The sequence below is a fragment of the Artemia sp. Qi Xiang Cuo genome, chromosome 12, assembly GCF_049724085.1.
Source record: "Artemia sp. Qi Xiang Cuo chromosome 12, ASM4972408v1, whole genome shotgun sequence".
In the NCBI taxonomy this organism is placed as follows: domain Eukaryota; kingdom Metazoa; phylum Arthropoda; class Branchiopoda; order Anostraca; family Artemiidae; genus Artemia; species Artemia sp. Qi Xiang Cuo.
Genome location: NC_142805.1, coordinates 55,373,954 through 55,393,560, shown reverse-complemented (window position 1 = coordinate 55,393,560; position 19,607 = coordinate 55,373,954). Strand labels below are relative to the sequence as shown.

Genomic DNA, 19,607 nt, shown 5'->3' with positions numbered 1-19,607 from the left:
TTTTTAAGACTTTATAGTTTGGCCTGCAAAATTTTGATTAGATATGTTTGGAGACATGATGAGTGTAAGAGAGGTGTTTATCACCCTCCAGTCACTTTCAACTATTAAAAAAGAAACTAATCAAATCCGTTTCCATTGCAACAAACCCTTTTGAAGTTTCTACGCCAGTGCCTTCAATAAAAACTTTATTTGCCCCAGGGCATAACTTTGCCTGAGGGCTATGCCCTGAGGCAATCCTTGCCCTGAGGGCTATGGGGGGAGGGGTTGTCATCCTTAAAGACCTAATTTCCAAAACTTTCAACTACGTTGAGTAAAATGGCTATCTAAAATTCGGATTAGATGTGTTTGGGGAAAAGGTGAGCGTGAGAGGGGGGTTAGTTGCACTCAAATCCCTTTCGGCTATTAAAAAGGGTACTATCTCTTTGAATTTAAATCGAATGAGCCCTTTTTCAAGTTTCTACGACAAAGATTTCAATAAAAACCCTATATGCCTCCAGGGCATAACTTATAATCCTTGCCCTGAGGGTTGTGGGGGAGTGTCCTCCTCAAAAAATATATATTTATGTGGAAATCAACTATGCTGAACAAAATGGCTATCTCAAAATTTTTATAGGATGTGTTTGGGGAAAAGGTGGGCTTAAGAGGGGGGTTAGTTGCCCTCCAATCCCTTTTGACTATTAAAAAGGATACTATCCCTTTGAATTTCAAATCCAATGAGCACCTTTTCTAGTTTCTACGACAGCGAATTCAATAAAAAACCTTATATGCCTCCAGGGCATAGCTTACAAACCTTGCCCTGAGAGTATTGTGGGAGTATCCTCCTCAAAATTATATTTACTATTTGGAAATTAACTACCCTGAACAAAATGGCTATCTCTCAATTCTTACTTGATGTGATTGGGGAACAAAGGGGCGGGGGGGAGGGGGCTAGTTTCCCTCCAATCACTTTCGACTATTAAAAAGGGCAGTAGCCCTTTGAATTTCCAGTCGAATGTGCCTTTTTTGAAGTTTCTACGACAACGCCTTCTATAAAAACCTTATATGCCCCCAGGGCATAACTTAAAACCCTTGACCTGAGGGTAGTGTCCTCCTCAAAAACATCTTTTCTATCTGGAAATCAACTACGCTGAACAAAATGGCTATCTCAAAATTTTGATTGGATGTGTTTGGGGGAATAATGGGCGTCGGGGGGGGGGGGGGCTAGTCGCCCTCTAAAAGCTTTTGACTATTAAAAAGGGTACTAGCCCTTCGAATTTCCAAACGGATGAGCCTGTTTTGAAGTTTCTACTACAACGCCTTCTATAAAAACCTTATATGTCCCCAGGGCATAGATTAAAACCCTTGCCCTGAGGGTTGTGGGGGAGTGTCCTCCTCAAAAACATATTTTCTATCTGGAACCCAACTATGCTGAACAAAACGGCTATCTCAAAATTTTGATTGGAAGTGTTTGAGGGAAAGATGGTCGTGGGGGGGGGGCTAGTTGCCCTCCAATCACTTTCCACTATTAAAAAGGGTACTATAACTCTCAATTTCCAATCGAATGAGCCCCTTTTGAAGTTTCTACAACGACCCCTTCAATATGAAGTGCCCTGCTCTAAAGGAAAAAAATAATACATAGTATATTGTGCCAACATTTTTCTTATATGCCCTCAGGGCATAAATTAAAACCCTTGCCCCGAGGGTTGGGGGGAGTGTCCTCCTCAAAAACATATTTTCTATCTGCAAATCAACTACGCTTAACAAAATGGCTATCTCAAAATTTTTAGTGGATGTCTTTAGGGGAATGATGGGCGTGGGGGGGGGATAGTTCCCCTCTAGTCAGTTTCGACTATTAAAAAGGGCACCAGCCCTTTGAATTTCCAATCGAAAGAGCATTTTTGGAAATTTCTACGACAGCGCCTTCTATAAAAACCTTAAATGCACCCAGGGCATAACTTAAAATCCTTGCCCTGAGAGTTGTAGGGGAGTGTCCTTCTCAAAAACATATTTTCTATCTGGAAATCAACTATTCTGAACAAAATGGGTATCTCAAAATTTTGATTGGATGGGTTTGGGGGACTGATGGGCGTGGCGGGGGGGGGGATAGTTGCTCTCCCATCATTTTTTACAATTAAAAAGGGTACTAGACCTTCGAATTTCCAGTCGAATGGGTCTGTTTTGAAGTTTCTATGAAAATACCTTCTATAAAAACCTTATATGCCCCCAGGGCATAAATTAAAACACTTGCCCTGAGGGTTTTGGGGGAGTGTTCTCCTCAGAAACATATTTTTTATGTAGTAATAACCTACGCTGAAGAAAATTGATATGTAGAAATTTTGATTTGATAGAGTTCGAGGAAGGATGGGCGTGGGGGGGGCTATTCGGCCTCTAGTGACGGTCAGCCGTTCAAAAGTAACATAAAGGTCTTACGTCCCGGTTGAACAAGCCCCTTCTTAAGTTCCTAGAGCGACCCGTTCCATATGAAGTGCCCTGCTCTAAAGGAAAAAATAATAAAGGGAACATTGTGCCAACATTGTTCTTATATGCCCTCAGGGCATAACTTAAAACCCTTGCCCCGAGGGTTTAATCAACTACGCTGAACCAAATGGCTATCTCAAAATTTTGATTGGATGTATTTGGGGGAATGAAGGGCGTGGGGGGGGGGGCTATTTGCCCTCCAATCACTTTCAACTATTAAAAAGGGCACTAGCCACTCCAATTTCCAATCGAATGAGCCCTTTTCGAAGTTTCTACGACAACTCCTTCGATACGAAGTGCCCGGAAAAAAAAAAAAAACATTGTGCCCACATCGTTCTTTACTTAGGCAGCGCTAGCGCGCTGCACATGATATACTATATGGACATGTTCCAGAATGAATCTTTGAGAATGATCAACACAAATAAAAGACAAAATCGATTAACTTTGTTAATTAGAAAACGATTAAGAAGGTCAATTCCAGGTGGAAGAGGAGCATGCGCAGCTACTACTCCAGCAATGGAGCAGCCAACTCCAGTAACCTGCATTTGACTTGGTGCTACAGTGAGTTGTTAGAACTACTACTACTACTACTAACAACTCACGGCAGCACCACGCCGCCTGAGGCCAACACAGCTACGCACGCTTCTCCTTCATCCCAATCTATTCAAAGCCTCACTCTTTACACCCTCTCAGGAAGTTCCCATTTCCCTTGAATCTTTCTTTATGACATCCTCCAGCCCCAACAGCGGACGATCTTCTTTTTATTTAGCCCTAGACGGTTTGCCAAAAAGGACAATCTTTGGCAATATATTATTCTTTATCCGCCGGACGTGCCCTAGCCATCTCAACCTCTGTCCTATTATAATCCAAGAAAGTAGAATTGAAACGCACTTTTCGAACATCCTATGATTTGAAATACGGTCAGTCAGTCGGGTACCCAGAACAATCTGTAGGCAATTTCTCTGAAAAACACCTAGCAAATCTTCATCCGTGTTTTGGAGCGCCCATGCTTCAGAACCGTATTTGACCACTGTCATCATTGTGGCTTCCAATATTCTAATCTTGGTTTGTAGACTTATCTTCCTATTCTCCCATACCTTTTTTAACTTTGTAAAAATACCCCGAGCCTTGGCTATTCTACTTTTAACATCTTCACTGCTCCCACCGTCTTTAATAATAATACTACCAAGGTAAGTGAAGCTATCCAACTGATCAATATTTTCATCACCCAACGTCACCTTTTCATCTTCACTTATTGCTAGCCTTAGTGACTTAGTCTTCTTAACAAATAATTTTTAAACCTATTCTTGCACCCTGAACTCGCAAAACCTCTAAAAGTTCATTCATTTTGCTCACACTTTCCTTTAGGATGCTTAAATCGTCAGCATAATCTAAGTCCAGGAGACTTTTTCTTCCCCATTTGATTCCGTGGTCTCCCATTGCTTTTCCTGTGCTCCTTAATACAAAATCCATCAACATTATCCATATAAAGGGAGATAGAACACAACCCTGCTTAGCTCCTGATTGAATACAAAACCAGCTGCTAACCTCATTTCCTACCTTAACCGCAGCAATGTTATTCTCGTACATAGAACTAATCACTTTAAGGTATTTGTCTGGTATACCGTACAAGGATAAAACTTTTGACAAAGCTCTTATATCAACATAATCGAACGCTTGCTCATAATCTACAAAATTAAGGACCAAAGGTGTTTGACAACTTTTCAATTATTATTGAATTATTAACACTTTTCAATTATTAACCTAAGAGTGAAAATTTGGTCGACGCATCCTCTACCTTTTCTAAAACCGCAGTGTTCTTCTCTTAAAACTTTATCTACGGCATCTCTCAGTCTAAAAAGTATCATATTACTAAGTAATTTGCTACCATCTAGACTGCTTAAATCATCAGCATAGCCAAAGTCCAGTAAAGTTTTTCCTCCCCAGTTGATTCCGGGTTCTCTCATTGCCTTTCCTGTGGTCCTTAAGACAAAGTCCATCAAAATGATCCGTGTAAAGAGGGATAGAACACAACCCAGCGTGACTCCTGATTTAGTACGAAACAAGCTGCTAAAATCAGTACTAGTAGTAAAAAAAAGTAGTAAGTGCACATAAGGAGGTCTACGTGGTATGCATTTTTGATTCAACATGTTGTTTCTTTGGTAAATGGCAATCACCTTACATAAGGCCACTGCCCCGAACAAGGCAAAATAGAGGGGGGTATCTGGGTTTTGAGACCATCTCCCTAAAATACGAAAGATTACAGAGAAATGCAGAGTTATCGATTAAATAATGAAAAAAACATATTGTTTCAAAACCTTTCAGAATCACAACTGAGATTCAGTTATTCGTGCAAGTGCACAAATCTAGTGTTAGTTTATGTAGACACATCTTTTAGGTCAATGGAACCTTCTTCAACTTTCTAGATAATTTTCTAATAATTCTAATAATTATTATAATTCTCTAGATAATTTTCTAAGAATTTTCTAAATAATTTTCATCAATTTTCGAATAATTTACTTTTTAAGTCAAAGTTCGTAAAACTTTTTACAGGACGGTTTTGTAAGCCAGCTTTACTTTCTATTCAATATTCGTAGCTAGGACTTATTAGGGATCCTTCTCCAATTTCATCAACCTTCCTGACGAGCGATTTTTTTTAGCAATTCTCTTTAATCTAAATCCTGGATATGGAACAAGGTCAAGGTCCAAGTCGAATCCTAACAAAGGCGCTTCTGAAGTTTAAGGATGAAGTTTAAGCAGGTTGTTAAGAAGTTTAAGCTAGGAAATTGATACCAGCTTTTTTCGTTGTATAACATTTTGCATTGGAACATATCTCAAAAAGGGGGATTTCATATTTCCCAAAAAATCTTTATTTTGGAAATTAACTTTGAATGGCAAGCCTCATCATATTTAATGACTTGTTGACTCGTCACATTTAACATACGGAATTAGTGCTGAAAGAGAAATATTTTTCCAACTTAGCAAACCAAAAAGTTAGAATTGGAAAAAAATTAGTTAGTTAGTTAATTTGAAGCTTTAGGATATTACAGGGGATCCCTACCCTGATCTTGTTGGTTATCTATAAATAAGCAAGACACAGAGAGAGAGAGAGAGAGAGAGAGAGAGAGAGAGAGAGAGAGAGAGAGAGAGAGAGAGAGAGAGAGAGAGAGAGAGAGAGAGAGAGAGAGAGAGAGAGAGAGAGAGAGAGAGAGAGAGAGAGAGAGAGAGAGAGAGAGAGAGAGAGAGAGAGAGAGAGAGAGAGAGAGAGAGAGAGAGAGAGAGAGAGAGAGAGAGAGAGAGAGAGAGAGAGAGAGAGAGAGAGAGAAGATAAGATTATTCTTCAAGGCTACTAAAAGGTTAGAATCTCACCGAAGTTAGCTCCTGGATTGCCATCACGGCACATCCGACAAGAAGAAATGGCACGAGGATTTTCTACAAAAGAAGCAGAGTAACAACAATAGGTGAAAACGTTGTCAAAAAGCAGAATGAAGCAGAAGGGTCGAAGCTATTAACGCTAGCAACATTACCAAGTCCAAAAAACGACATAACAGTGAAAAATACCTAAAATAAAAAAAAAGGTTACTGAAAATGAAAACATGCACATAGCTCGTCGGGTATATGCCAGTATTCCAAAGTTACATGGCTAATTAATAAGCTCTTATAGAGGGTCCCCCTCCCCCATTGACGCATACAATTTTCAAGAATAAATTAACTTACGTATAAATAGCAAAAACTTCATAATAACTACACAGTCAACGCAAGCTGCGACAAAATAAAAGAATAAGAAAAAAACGAAAATCCCCAAACGATGCTACATTTGATGCTGAATTTCCCATATAAAAGTGAATGCATCAAAATCAAGCGTAGTTTTTAATTAGTTGTTTAACCCCAATCTTTTACCTGTCCAGTCCCCTCCCTCTAATATGCCAGTAAATCCCGTCACATTCATTGCAGCTACAATTGCATCTGGTACAGCATATACCTAGTTAATATTTATTTAACCCACCCTACTCAAAGTACCGTTTGCTTCGAGCCAATTAATTATTACGTACTTTTCCTTACTATCAAGATATGCACGAAAAGCAAAAAAATTGCTTTTGCATTTTGCATGTCTTGCATCGGCATAAAAAGATTGAGGGGTAGTAACCTACTCCCAGCCCATGGGTATGCCGGACAAATTGTAATACAACTTACATATAAAAATGCAATTTTTAGATCATTCCTCTTCAAAGCTGAGTCCTCCCTTTGGTATACAATATATCCTGAAATACCCTGAAAAGAAAAAAGACATAAAGAAAAAAAAGAAACCAATTTTTGTAGCGCACTAAGTAGTAAATATTAAAAGTTCTTTATAATATCTTTATTATTTAAAAGAAATATAAACATAATAAATATTAAAAGATAATAAGGTAATCTTGTTAGGCAAAGTCACTACAAATAAGGACAAATAGAAGTGATACCCCCCGCTTGATTATTTAGATGCAAATTTAGTTGGCGAAGCTCAAAAAGTTAGTTTTGAGTTATTTGGCAACAAGACAAGCCAAGAAGACAAGACAAGATCTTTTATTGACAAAAACACATGACAAATAAACTTCTAAACTGGTCGACGGAGAGCAAGGCTCGATGTGTCGGCCATAAACAATATAAGAAAATGCCGATACAACAAATACAGGATAAAAAAAACAAAAAACATACAAGGTAAGAGATAACAGAGGAGGCCACTCCAGCGCGAGTTACAAAAACTAATTAGTTAAAAAACTAATTATTTTGCTTATTATTTTTTTATTAACACTATAATATTTTTTATATAGTATCTTATTATAATAAAATATAATAATAATAATAATAATAATATTTTATAATTTTATAATAGAATTGTTATATATGATCATTTTACAACATTATTTAACAATACTCTAGCCACCGCCCCCCTCCTTCACCAAAAAATATCCAATATCTCGTAAAAAAGTTACCGCCAAAAGCATCATCTAAAAACTTCGTCGGTGTTTGACCTAAACAAGGCCTACTGAATTGAAAATTTTTAGAAATTACCTTGCCAACCTCAGCCCGTAGATACATTTTAAAAATAGCACCAAGCATTAGTGAAAAATAGCTCCCAATATTTATGGTTTGGACTTGTGAGTTCTAAGGGGTGCCCGGCTTTGCTAATTCAAGACATCAAGTTAGAATATTTCACAGATCAGGGAAAAAGCGGAAAATAACCCATGGTTTATTTCCCTATTTATAATAAGCTTTCAATAATAAGTTATAGATTGAAAATTATAAAATAATATATATAGCAATATTTTAATAATATATGTTAATATTTTGAAATATATAGGCTAGTTTTGTCTTCCCGACCAAAGTTGCCACACACTAACAGTTTTGAAAGTGATTTTTGACCCCAAAATAGATGGATTTGGGAGTTATAGTAAATCATTTTTATTTATTCACCTAATCCTTACAAAATACTTAGCCGGAAACTATGATTTTCTCCGAATTGATACTATTATTAACCTATTTAGGGTGTAATTCAATTTATTTGGCCCACTCAAAAACGTTAGCCCCCCCCCCCAAAAAATCTACTCCCAAATTAGTTCCCAGCCATTCTTAACCGTTAAAGTACTTGTGGCTTCCCAGGGAGCAGAAATTGTTTGGAGTGCAGACGTCAAGGAATGTTTAAGGAGCAATCCATTATTTTCTGACCTTGAACAATAGGGGAAGCAAGCTCTAAGTAATTCGAGGGTTGCAATGCTCAAGAAAAACAACAACAATCATCTTGTTGAATATTCTGAATTATAGAAGAAGGTCCGCATGGAAACTTGGAAACTAATTTCTATGGTTTATTATCGTTTCAAAGATTGACAAAAATGTTCATTTAATGTAGCCCTTCCTCCCGAGAGGTCGGAGCTCTCACGATTAATTTACTTGAAAAAATTATAGCTTGTTGAATTTGTATGATTCCTTTAGAGAATGAAGGGCAGATACTTTAGCCTTCCATTCCTCATGCTACATCCTTAACCTCTCACTACCTTAACCTCGCTACCTTAACCTCGCAACCCTTGATTGCACTTCACTTAATGTAAACTGGTCAAGCTCAAATATTTAAGAGTTTAACGTCCATCACATTAAAAAGGGCTAATCGTTACCAGAATATTTCATGAAAACTGTCAAAACGACATTTCAGGATAAAAACTTTAAAAATCTAAAATAAAAAAAAAATATTAAACCGAATTCATATTGTTGCTGTTACGCCTAAAGGTTGTATCTGACATTTTCAAATCTCTTAAATAATTATCAAAAATCGTTTACTGAACTACGTTCATTGGGAGGATCAGTAGAGCAAAGCATGTTTAACCACACTCCGATCCTTATGATCTACATTATTCTGGTGCCTCCCGTTGAGAACAGCTTAGCAAGTAGTTTTGGCAATTAACTCAGACGGGTAAATTGTCAGATACGACGTTTAGAGATAACAGTGACGATATACAGTTTAGTTTATTTTATTTCCCCAAAGAAAGAAGTCATTTATTCATATTACAGTACGAAAGGATCACCTACCCTTTCTTTGCTTATATTTCCTTCTAGATTCACCCAGGAAAATAACGCTAGGGAAAAACACACGTAGAAAAGCACTTCATGTGTCAAACTAAGGAGAATGAAACTAGGCAGTAAGCTTAAACTAATTGAATAGAGTCGAACCACTAAAACTGCATCTGACAACAGTGGTGAAAGGACTGAGAACCCTAAAAAGAAATGAATTAAATTGAGTATCCCTAAAACTGATAAAGAAACGCAACTTGCCGACTTTATGTCACGGGAAATACCAGAGGGCGTAGATACATAATAGATATATAGATTCTATATAGACACACGAAAAAAACCCACTAAATAGCCTAAATCTCAAGAATAAAAATAACAATGCTTCGCATTCATCAGAACAGAAATTAGGCATTGCAAACTTAGAAACCCTTTAAAAATTTCTCCCAATATTCAAGGGCTATTCGAAAAAGGCCAACCTACTCTTCTCTCAGTCCTAAAATACCAGCTACTTAGAATACTTTCAGCAAACCTAGCCTCTCCATCGCATAAACCAAACAGTTGAAACTGAATTCTTGAAACGGTCAATAATATAATTAAATTCTTAAATTGAATTAAATTAATAATTAATTCAATTATTATTACTGAATTAATTTTATTTTCAATAATATTATTTTCAATTAATTTAATACTTAAATTAATAATTGACTTCTTAAATTAATAACTTAATTAACTTAATTCTCAAATTCTTAAATTTCTTAAATTAATTAAATTCTTAAATTAATTTTTGAATTAATTCTTAAATGAATTCTTATTTTAATTAAATAATTAACTTAAATTAATAATTGAATTCTTTGAAAACGGTCAAGAGGTAGACAAGACCTTTACGATTTCCACACGTTGGGCCTTCACGGGGGGCCACACAATAAGAGCCTTCACGACGACCAATCCGTTCAAGGTGTAAGAAAATGAGTTGCTACACCTCGAAGAACTTTCTAATAAGGTGTCTTCCAATGGGTGAGATGTATTTACTTCTTAAAAGGTAATTTCCCCCTGCATTTCTCGGCTATTCGAACGAACCTATCTCGTTTCTTACAATTCAAACTCTAACCTCAACTCCTTCAGTTCGTTCCAAACTACCAAGAGACAAGACCTTCATCACTATCCCCACACATTGTCGTTTAAACCCCACCCTCAATAGATTCTTCTAATGCATATGAAAACGAGCTGTTGAACGTAGGCATTTTAAGTTCAATAATTACATTTACAGAGGTGAGTATGAGTATGGTGAGGTGAGTATTTAGAGGTAAGAGGCGAGGGAAAACAGACAAAGACAGGGAAAAGAACAATTGAAAACTTTACAAAATTTCAAAATAATGTCAACAGCACAAACCAAGCCTTAAGATGCATTGCCAGCAAGATAAGATGTTGATGACCTACAGTAGATACAGTTTTGGGTCAAAGGTCCTGCCACGGACAGTCATTTGAGTCATATTAGTCAGGAACCAAAGGAAAATGTTGAATCAAATGGAATTGTAATCAATACATTTCTACCACACACAAGTCATAAGCTTCGCCCCTGGACCGTTTTTTGGACCAATAAAAGCTTACTACAATGTAGCTACTGCTGCATGGAGGCTTAACCAAGGACAGGACAGGGACAAACTTCTTCTAACTTCTTCTGGCCCAAAGAAAAGAAATACATGGTAAGTTAATATGGTAGAATGGTAAGTTAAAATTGTAAGTTAATTCCTGAAGTTAGAGTTATCCTCTATCTAGGTTAAGATAATTACAAATTCATTGATCAAAGTATATTTCAAAAAGTTATTCAGCATTTCATAAATTAGATTTAATAAATGACAATGACAAAAATCTTTGCTTTGGTTTTATCAACTTTTATCTATTAAACAAACTTACCAATACTATTTTACCAAATGTTAAACATTCAAAAATAACTGTTCAGCGAGGGTTTGCCCAATCTAAATCTGTGGTCAGTCTTGTTATATAGTTACGTATTTTACCCCCCCCCCATTATACAAGATAATCAAAAGACAGAGAAAAAAAAAGAAAGAAAGTGACAGAAATTAATGTTAGGCATGCAAAAAAGCTTTAATTTTGTCTTAAATTATCAAAATTCGTAAAAACAAAATCTCCTTTGCCTGTTCAGGCATCAACATATATCATTATGTTTGATATACATAGTATAAAACATATTTCATTCTATATGTTTAGTTAGACGATGTTTATTTGCTTGTTTCAGAAGACAAAAGAGGTCACTTCCAAAGTGATAACACCCTCTCATCCAAGGCACCCTCTCATCCTCTCATTCAAAACATCTCTTGCAATGCGCGGTTTCTCCATTCAGTGTTTATGACCCAGTCACCTGAGTTGCTTCAGTCGCACTTTCTGGTGACAGCACTTTCTAGTGCAAGTCACTGCGCTGTCTGTCTTATTTCTTTTGTTTCCCAATTCATTTGCTTTCAAAGGTCTGCGTTTGAGAATTTGTCCTGATATGTTACTCTTGCAATACAGCCGAGACAGTTCGTCTCTAAGGCCAAAATTATGCATCCGTCCGCAATCTTTAGCGTTCTCGGGTCGAAGGAAAATATGGCAAAAGAGATGACCAGTGCACCGAAGAGATGAAAATCCAGTTGGAACTCCATGGATTCATTTGTAAATCTTTTCGCTTGGAAATTCATGAATTTAAAATTTTTCAGTTTAGAATTTAAATAAAAGGTCTTGATTTAATCTTAGCCTATGAATCTGTCAAGCTAAACAAAATCTGATCAAGTCTCAGCCCAGCTCACCTTCAGATCTTAAAATAATAGCTATTATATAAAATTTTGATTTCATAGAGGGCTTTCTCGAAGCCAACCGGGTCAAATCCTCAGCTTAAGAAGTTGCAGAGGGCTAAATTTAAAAGGGCTAAATAGTACAGAAGATACAAGAAATTACAAGGGCTAAATGGTAAATATCTAGGCACCACAAAAATAACATCAACCATAACACGCGTAGTATTTAAAACTACTTTAAAAAATATTATAGATTTTAAATTTACTTATGAATTTTAATCGACACATAATTATTGATGAATTAAAATTCCAATCATAATTTCTGTTTTGAAAAGCTGTTTTTTAGGTAGAGCGGCTTTTAGGAAAAGCTAAGACAGCTTTGTAAAGCCGATTTTCTAAAGCTGAACTGTCCATGACGCTAGTACTTATAACTTATATTATACCCATCTTAAAACACAAAAGCTGATTAAAACACAACACATCTTAAAACACAAAAGCTGATTTAGATGATACCCATCTAAAACACAAATGGATTGATGATTAAAATAAAAATGGATTGATGATGGGAGGTACGAATTTTTTTTTTATTTGATTTTTTGTCGTTTCTTGTTTTGTTTTTGGTGGTTAATTGTTATCACCTTTCATAAGTTGATTTATATTTAGGCCTAGTTGAGTGATTATTTACCTAAAAAAGGTTTGCTTCAGGTTTTGTTTTATTTATTACTGATGAATAAACCCTTTCATCTTAATAATAGAAGAAAAGAAAAAAAATCTTTAAGTTCTATCGTTTATAAGTAAATATATTCTATAAATACACTTCTATATAAATCCCTTTATAATAAGAATGACACCTTAGATCCCTTGTACAACATTTTATTTGTCATTTTAACTATTGATTTTATTGCTCGACATTTTCCATATGTCTTATTCTGTCGACCTTGAAACCGTTCTTGCTATCTTTGAATTTTATTATTGCTGATTTAGTAGCTCCTTGTATAACTTGTTTCCCTCTTTTTTTGGCTTGCTTAAGTTAGCTTAAAACCATTACAGTGAGTAAACATTTTTTTTTTGCATTCTATAAGACCTTTAAGCCCATAAAATCCTCTCTTTAGTCCATCTCGCTTTAGCCCATAAGCCCATGAATCCCTCTCTTAAGTCAATTTTCGCTTTAGCCCTTTAAGCCCATAAATCCCTCTCTTTAGTCCATCTTGCTTTAGCCATTTAAGCCCATAAATCCCTCTCTTTAGTCCATCTCGTTTTAGCCCATTAAGCCCATAGATCCCTCTCTTTAGTCCATCTAGCTTTATCCCATAAGCCCATAAATCCCTCTCTTTAGTCCATCTCGCTTTAGCCCTTTAAGCCCTTAAATTCCTCTCTTTAGTCCATCTCGCTTTAGCCCTTTAAGCCCATAAATCCCTCTCTTTAGTCCATCTCGCTTTAGCCCTTTAAGCCCATAAATCCCTCTCTTTAGTACATCTAGCTTTAGCCCATAAACCCATAAATCCCTCTCTTTAGTCCACCTCGCTTTAGCCCTTTAAGCCCATAAATCCCTCTCTTTAGTCCACCTCGCTTTAGCCCTTTAAGCCCATAAATCCCTCTCTTTAGTCCATCACGCTTTAGCCCATAAGCCCATAAATCCCTCTCTTTAGTCCATCTCGCTTTAGCCCTTTAAGCCCATAAATCCCTCTCTTTAGTCCATCTCGCTTTAGCCCTTTAAGCCCATAAATCCCTCTCTTTCGTCCATCTCGCTTTAGCCCTATAATCCCATAAATCCCTCTCTTTAGTCCATCTCGCTTTAGCCCTTTAAGCCCATAAATCCCTCTCTTTAGTCCATCTCTCTTTAGACCATAATCCCATAAATCCCTCTCTTTAGTCCATCTCACTTTAGCCCTTTAAGCCCATAAATCCCTCTCTTTAGTCCATCTCGCTTTAGCCCTTTAAGCCCATAAATCCCTCTCTTTAGTTCATCTCGCTTTAGCCATTTAAGCCCATAAATCCCTCTCTTTAGTCCATCTTGCTTTAGCCCTATAAGCCCATAAATTCTTCTCTTTAGTCCATCTCGCTTTAGCCCTATAATCCCATAAATCCCTCTCTTTAGTCCATCTCGCTTTAGCCCTTTAAGCCCATAGATCCCTCTCTTTAGTCCATCTCGCTTTAGCCCATAAGCCCTTAAATCACTCTCTTTAGTCCACCTTGCTTTAGCCCTTTAAGCCCATAAATCCCTCTCTTTAGTCCACCTCGCTTTAGCCCTTTAAGCCCATAGATCCCTCTCTTTAGTCCATCTATTTTTATCCCATAAGCCCATAAATCACTCTCTTTAGTCCATCTCGCTTTAGCCCTTTAAGCACTTAAATTCCTCTGTTTAGTCCATCTCGCTTTATCCCTTTAAGCCCATAAATCCCTCTCTTTAGTTCAGATCGCTTTAGCCCATAAGCCCATAAATCCCACTCTTTAGTCCAACTCGCTTTAGCCCTTTAAGCCCATAAATCCCTCTCTTTAGTCCATATCGCTTTAGTCCATAAGCCCATAAATACCCCTGGTTAGTTTCCTATTTTTTTTATAGTTGAACTTAAATAACTGCTATTTCCCCATTGCGATAGAAAAGCTATTTTCAACAAATTGCTCAGTTAAATATATTTAAGCTAAATCTACTAATATTAAACTTCGGTCGCTAACAAAAGCAGAACCTAAAAAAAAGAAAAAAAAGTTACGGCCAAAACTTTTACATAAAAAGAATTCTCATTTTATCGTTTTTCCCAAATATTTCAAGTTCGTTAATTTTAAAGTTACTTATAAGAGTTATTAGCATTATTAAATCTGTATAATTTCGGAAGAAGTAAAGAAACATTCTCCAAAAAGAATATGAATTTGAAAAAAATTGCATCCACAAATTCTATGTGTTCAAAAACCTCATAACGGATTTTCAACGACCTAAGTACGAAAATATGAAATTTCATGTTTTTCGGGCCACTTGTGCGTCTTTTCCTTCCGAAAGAATTGTTTAAAGCCATAGATCATGGAATTTCAAAAGATGCGATTGTTAGGTCTCTCTTAAAGCCCCGACATTGATCAGAGGGCAATATTTATATAGGTCATTTAAACTAGTAAATCTATCAACATTAAGAGCTAAGAGCGACAATTATGTGACCTTGAAATAGTACTTACTACTTCGTATTTCTGTAGTTGCTGTTTTAGTAGCTCGTTGCATAATCTAATTATTTTATTAATAATTATGATTACATTAATAGTTATAAGTATATATATATATATATATATATATATATATATATATATATATATATATATATATATCGTTATATATATCGTTATATATATATCGTTGCATAATCTAATTATTTTATTAATAATTATGATTACATTAATAGTTATAAGTATATACTATATATATATATATATATATATATATATATATATATATATATATATATATATATATATATATATATATATATATATATATATATATATATATATATATATATATATATATATATATATATATATATGAAATATATATATCATTCTCTTTAGTTCCTGCTTTTAATCTGAACTTCAAAAATCTCAAAATACAACTAATAGCTAGACCAGTTTCAACTTACCAAGGGTAAACCAAGAAAATATTTGATTTAATAGTGAAAGCCCTTGTCCTCCTTCTACTGAACTGGAAGAATGGTACTTGACTAGGAGACTCATCGGAATTAAAAGTAATTGAATTGTTATCACCCTTTTCGTCCTTGAATCAGATACTAGACATCTTATAGTTTTGAAATAGATTAGTACAGCCAATGTTAAAGCGATCAGTGAGCCAATATACCTAGGAGAGAAACATGTTCAAAATATTTTAAGTCAGTATATATAAATAAATATTTATTATCATAATGTTAGTAATAGCCAATGCAAGCTACAGTAGCGCCAATTGGGAGGGGGGGGCTAGATTTCCCCTCAATTTAGATTTCAAGTAATAGCCTTTTGTGGAATTTTCATTGAACAAATCCAAACCAATTTGCCTCCCCCTAGATTTAGAAAGATACCTTTTTTTGTGCTTTCATAATACCATTTCTTGAGTATTTTCAGTACGCCCCCCTTTAGATCCAAAACAGTATATTCTGTCTCTCTTTAGCATTTTCGTAAGTTGATGCCATTGACAAACCACAAAAAAACTATACATAAAACAATTATGTAAAAAAGAAAACAAAAAAGATAAAAAAACTAATGATAAAAGATAGAAAGATAAAAAAGAAAAAAGATAAGGTTTTTTTGTATGAACGAAGGCAGCCGAGGCAAGACAAAATGATTGTTGAGACATTGTGAAAAGAAAATAAACATTTTACCACATTACTCTTGCGTTAGAACATTTTGTGAAGCATTGACAAAAACGTCAAATTTCAACCCAAAAGAGAAGAGTTTGAGGAGGGCAACAGCTTCCTTCATTAACAGTATAATTTATTTTCGTCACTAGTAGTTTTTATTTGCCAAAATTTGCCGTCTTCTGTTAGAACTTCGTTTTGAGGGGTTGTTCAATATAAGAAGAAAAAAAAAGTGAATACCTTATATCAAATAATAAAACTATAGAGCTGAATATCTCGAATAATTAACCTGAAATCAATTTAAACATTTAGTTCAAGTTAGTGGTCCTTCCCCAAGGGAAGTACGCAGGGGGGGGGGGGAAGAGTGTGCTACCATGTAATCTTGAATTTTTCCAAGTTTCTGGGTGATTCTTATCCATATTGTCAAATAATTTTTTAAATTACTATTTAAAAAATAATAATTTTTTGAAATTATTATGCATTCATCTTTTGAGTTTCTGTTTCTTCCCCTACAGATTATAGTAAATCATTTACTGTGGATACCGAGGTTGCCTCATCAAAAAAACTAAATGATCTGGGTATTCTAGAGTGTGGAGGTCCAACGCAGAATTAAAATCATTGATCTTGTTTTCAGACTTTACTTTGAGACTTTAGAGACTGTTTTCAGACTTTGTCTATTAAAGGTTCATGTAAGCTTTCTCCCAACTGTTGATGAGTTCCGCCAACAGAAATTTCCAAGAGAAACACAAAGCCATACATCTTTCTATTTTCTTAAAAAATGAATTTAGGGTTGAAAGTTTTTTCGATCTGGAAAAGACGAAACGGAGGCTATTTTTGGTCCTTGTCTGCGCTCCAAAGGAAGTCAGTGGTCCGTCATACGGAGTCTCGTGCCCCTGTGGGAAATTTCAAATTGGCAAAACCCGTCAACAGTTGGGGAAAAGGCTACACGAATACAAGCTCTCAATAGACAAATCAATCTTAAGTCTAATATTTAAAATTATGATTTTGATTCTGTTACCCATCCACACTTTCGAATACCAGATCATTTAGTTCTTTTTGATAAAGCAACTGCATTTTCCACAATAAATGGTTTACCACAATCTGTTAGGAAGTAATTGAAATACAGCAAAAATTACATACATAAAGACCACTTTAAACAAAAATACTAAGGATATTTCTATAAACCCTATTTGTCATAATTTAATAAAAAAAAAACTCAATATATACCCCTTCTCATTAAAACAAAATGATTAATATCGACTTACTACAAATCGATTTAAAAGACAGACTGCATCAGTAGCCATGGAAAGAGTTCTCTAATGAAATTTCGATCAATCAGTTCGATTTCGGAACAATTTATAGTTTTTAATTACTCGGTGACTTGGAACTTCTTTCTGAAGGGGAGGGGCATTTTTTTCCAATTCTCACAAAAGAGTACATTCTACGGTTGTTTCCTTATTAGGACTTTCCTCCGACAAGCTTTGCTCCTAGTTAATTAGAATTAAAGGGCTTACTGGAAATTAGACTTTTTAAGACTTAGACTTATATTTGAAAATTTGTTTTATTCTGAAAATCATATTTATAGGTAATTAGACTGTTCTGACTCTTACAAGTAATAAGTCTTATAGGCAATAGTCCAAATGAGGGGAGCAAGGTCAATGGCCCATAAATATAACTGAAATAAATCTCGATCAGTTATGACCCTCTGAAAAAGAAATTTTCATAAGATTTGATGAACTACATCATCAGTAATGCCTCCATAGGGGTTCTTTCTCCCTAAATAGACAGTACCCCAACCAAAACGATTTTCTTTTTTTTTCACTTGACAATTACTTTATTGGCGGTTGAATCGATATTTCTGTTTAGAATTTTGTTCATTTTTCTGTCTAAAATAGAAATTTCTGTTTAAAATTAGAACTATATTAAAGGTAAAATGTCTGTTTAGAATACAACTCAAAGTTAGAATAACCTTATTGTGAACTTCGAATCCTAAAAGGCAACATTTTGTAATGGTGACTATAGGAATTCTCGTGGAAAACGCGTTTGATGATCCATCTTCAGATACGGCGAACGATGCATAAACACAAAATGCGTTTAATGAGTCTTTTAGGGAATAAACTGTTATGGGTGATTCTAGGGGTGTATTTCTTCAAAAACTTCCATAGAATTTTAATGAGTCTTTTAATGAGTCTTTTAGGGAATAAACTGTTATGGGTGATTCTAGGGGTGTATTTCTTCAAAAACTTCCATAGAATTTTAATGAGTCTTTTAGGGAATAAACTGTTATGGGTGATTCTAGGGGTGTATTTCTTCAAAAACTTCCATAGAATTTTAATGAGTCTTTTAATGAGTCTTTTAGGGAATAAACTGTTATGGGTGATTCTAGGGGTGTATTTCTTCAAAAACTTCCAAAGAATTTAAGCATGATAAAAATATAATATTTTAAAAACAAATTTGGGCTATATAATTTGCACATTCGGGGGGGTGGGGGTAGTTATAGCGGGTCAAATTAACTTTTAGGGGTATAGCCGTGATTCTCAACGTGAGGTGCAGGCCCCACCGGAAGGGCATGGCAATATTTTGGTGGATCATTGGCAGGACGTGCACCCTGCGGCTGACTATACTTTAGACCTTAGTTTTGAAAGAAAATATTTTGCATGTGAATGACGTCACGTTCATATGCATTTAAAAAGCAAAAAAGATTCATGATAATTTTGCAATAGCTTCCTGCATAGTATAAAAGGTGTTTTATAAGGACAATATAATTTTCTAGGATAAAATTTGCCTAGAGGACGACCCAAAAAAAATTATCAAGTCATTTTAAGCTCCCTTAATGTGAATACACGTAAAATTTTGAACAAAAAATTTAAATATCACGAAGTAGGGGGGAGGGCATCAGGATTTTAGAAATACGTAGATGGGTCATGGCCCAAAATCGGTTGGGAAATATTTACATATCCTCTATAAAAAGATTTAGTAGAAGACCTCCCCTTGAAAACTTGAAAATAATGCCTCCCTCCCCCATAAACATTTCAAGCATTTTATTACACAGGTATTATAATTTATTGCATAAGGATAGTTATCATTCTAGAAGCAATATTATACTAAAGTTAAACTTGAAAGTAAGTAACGGGGATAAGGAATAAGCTTTCCTCATATTTTAAAGACCCTACATGAACAGTAATTAATTAGCCACCCCTGGCAATAGAAACTGAAAATCAAAAAACTAAAATTTGATTATAATATATATGGAAGAACACCTTAGAAAAGGAAAGTTCCTTATAGCTTGTACGTAAAAAAGTTGGCTCGTGAGGGGATCGAACCCACGACCTTCGCGTTATTAGCACGACGCTCTAACCAACTGAGCTAACAAGCCTTAACTAGATGCAATTGAATTTTAAATATTTAGAATTTTACAAATGTATAATTTAAAGAAATAATTGTGCAAGAAAATTCGAATGGGAAAATAATGCTATGACAGGGGTGGATC

General features: G+C 35.3%; 1 protein-coding gene across 1 annotated transcript in view; it reads right to left on the bottom strand.

The window, feature by feature from the left end:
- The window catches only part of PIG-N (Phosphatidylinositol glycan anchor biosynthesis class N), an 85,217-nt gene that overhangs the window by 2,776 nt on the left and 62,834 nt on the right, over positions 1–19,607 (bottom strand). The window contains exons 11-14 of the mRNA XM_089097931.1: positions 15,410–15,624; positions 9,019–9,203; positions 6,652–6,729; positions 5,827–6,018 (exon numbers count right to left, since the gene is read on the bottom strand). Coding sequence (XP_088954057.1) covers positions 5,890–6,018; positions 6,652–6,729; positions 9,019–9,203; positions 15,410–15,624 — 607 coding nt within the window. The 3' untranslated portion in view covers positions 5,827–5,889. The remainder of the gene's footprint in view (positions 1–5,826; positions 6,019–6,651; positions 6,730–9,018; positions 9,204–15,409; positions 15,625–19,607) is intronic.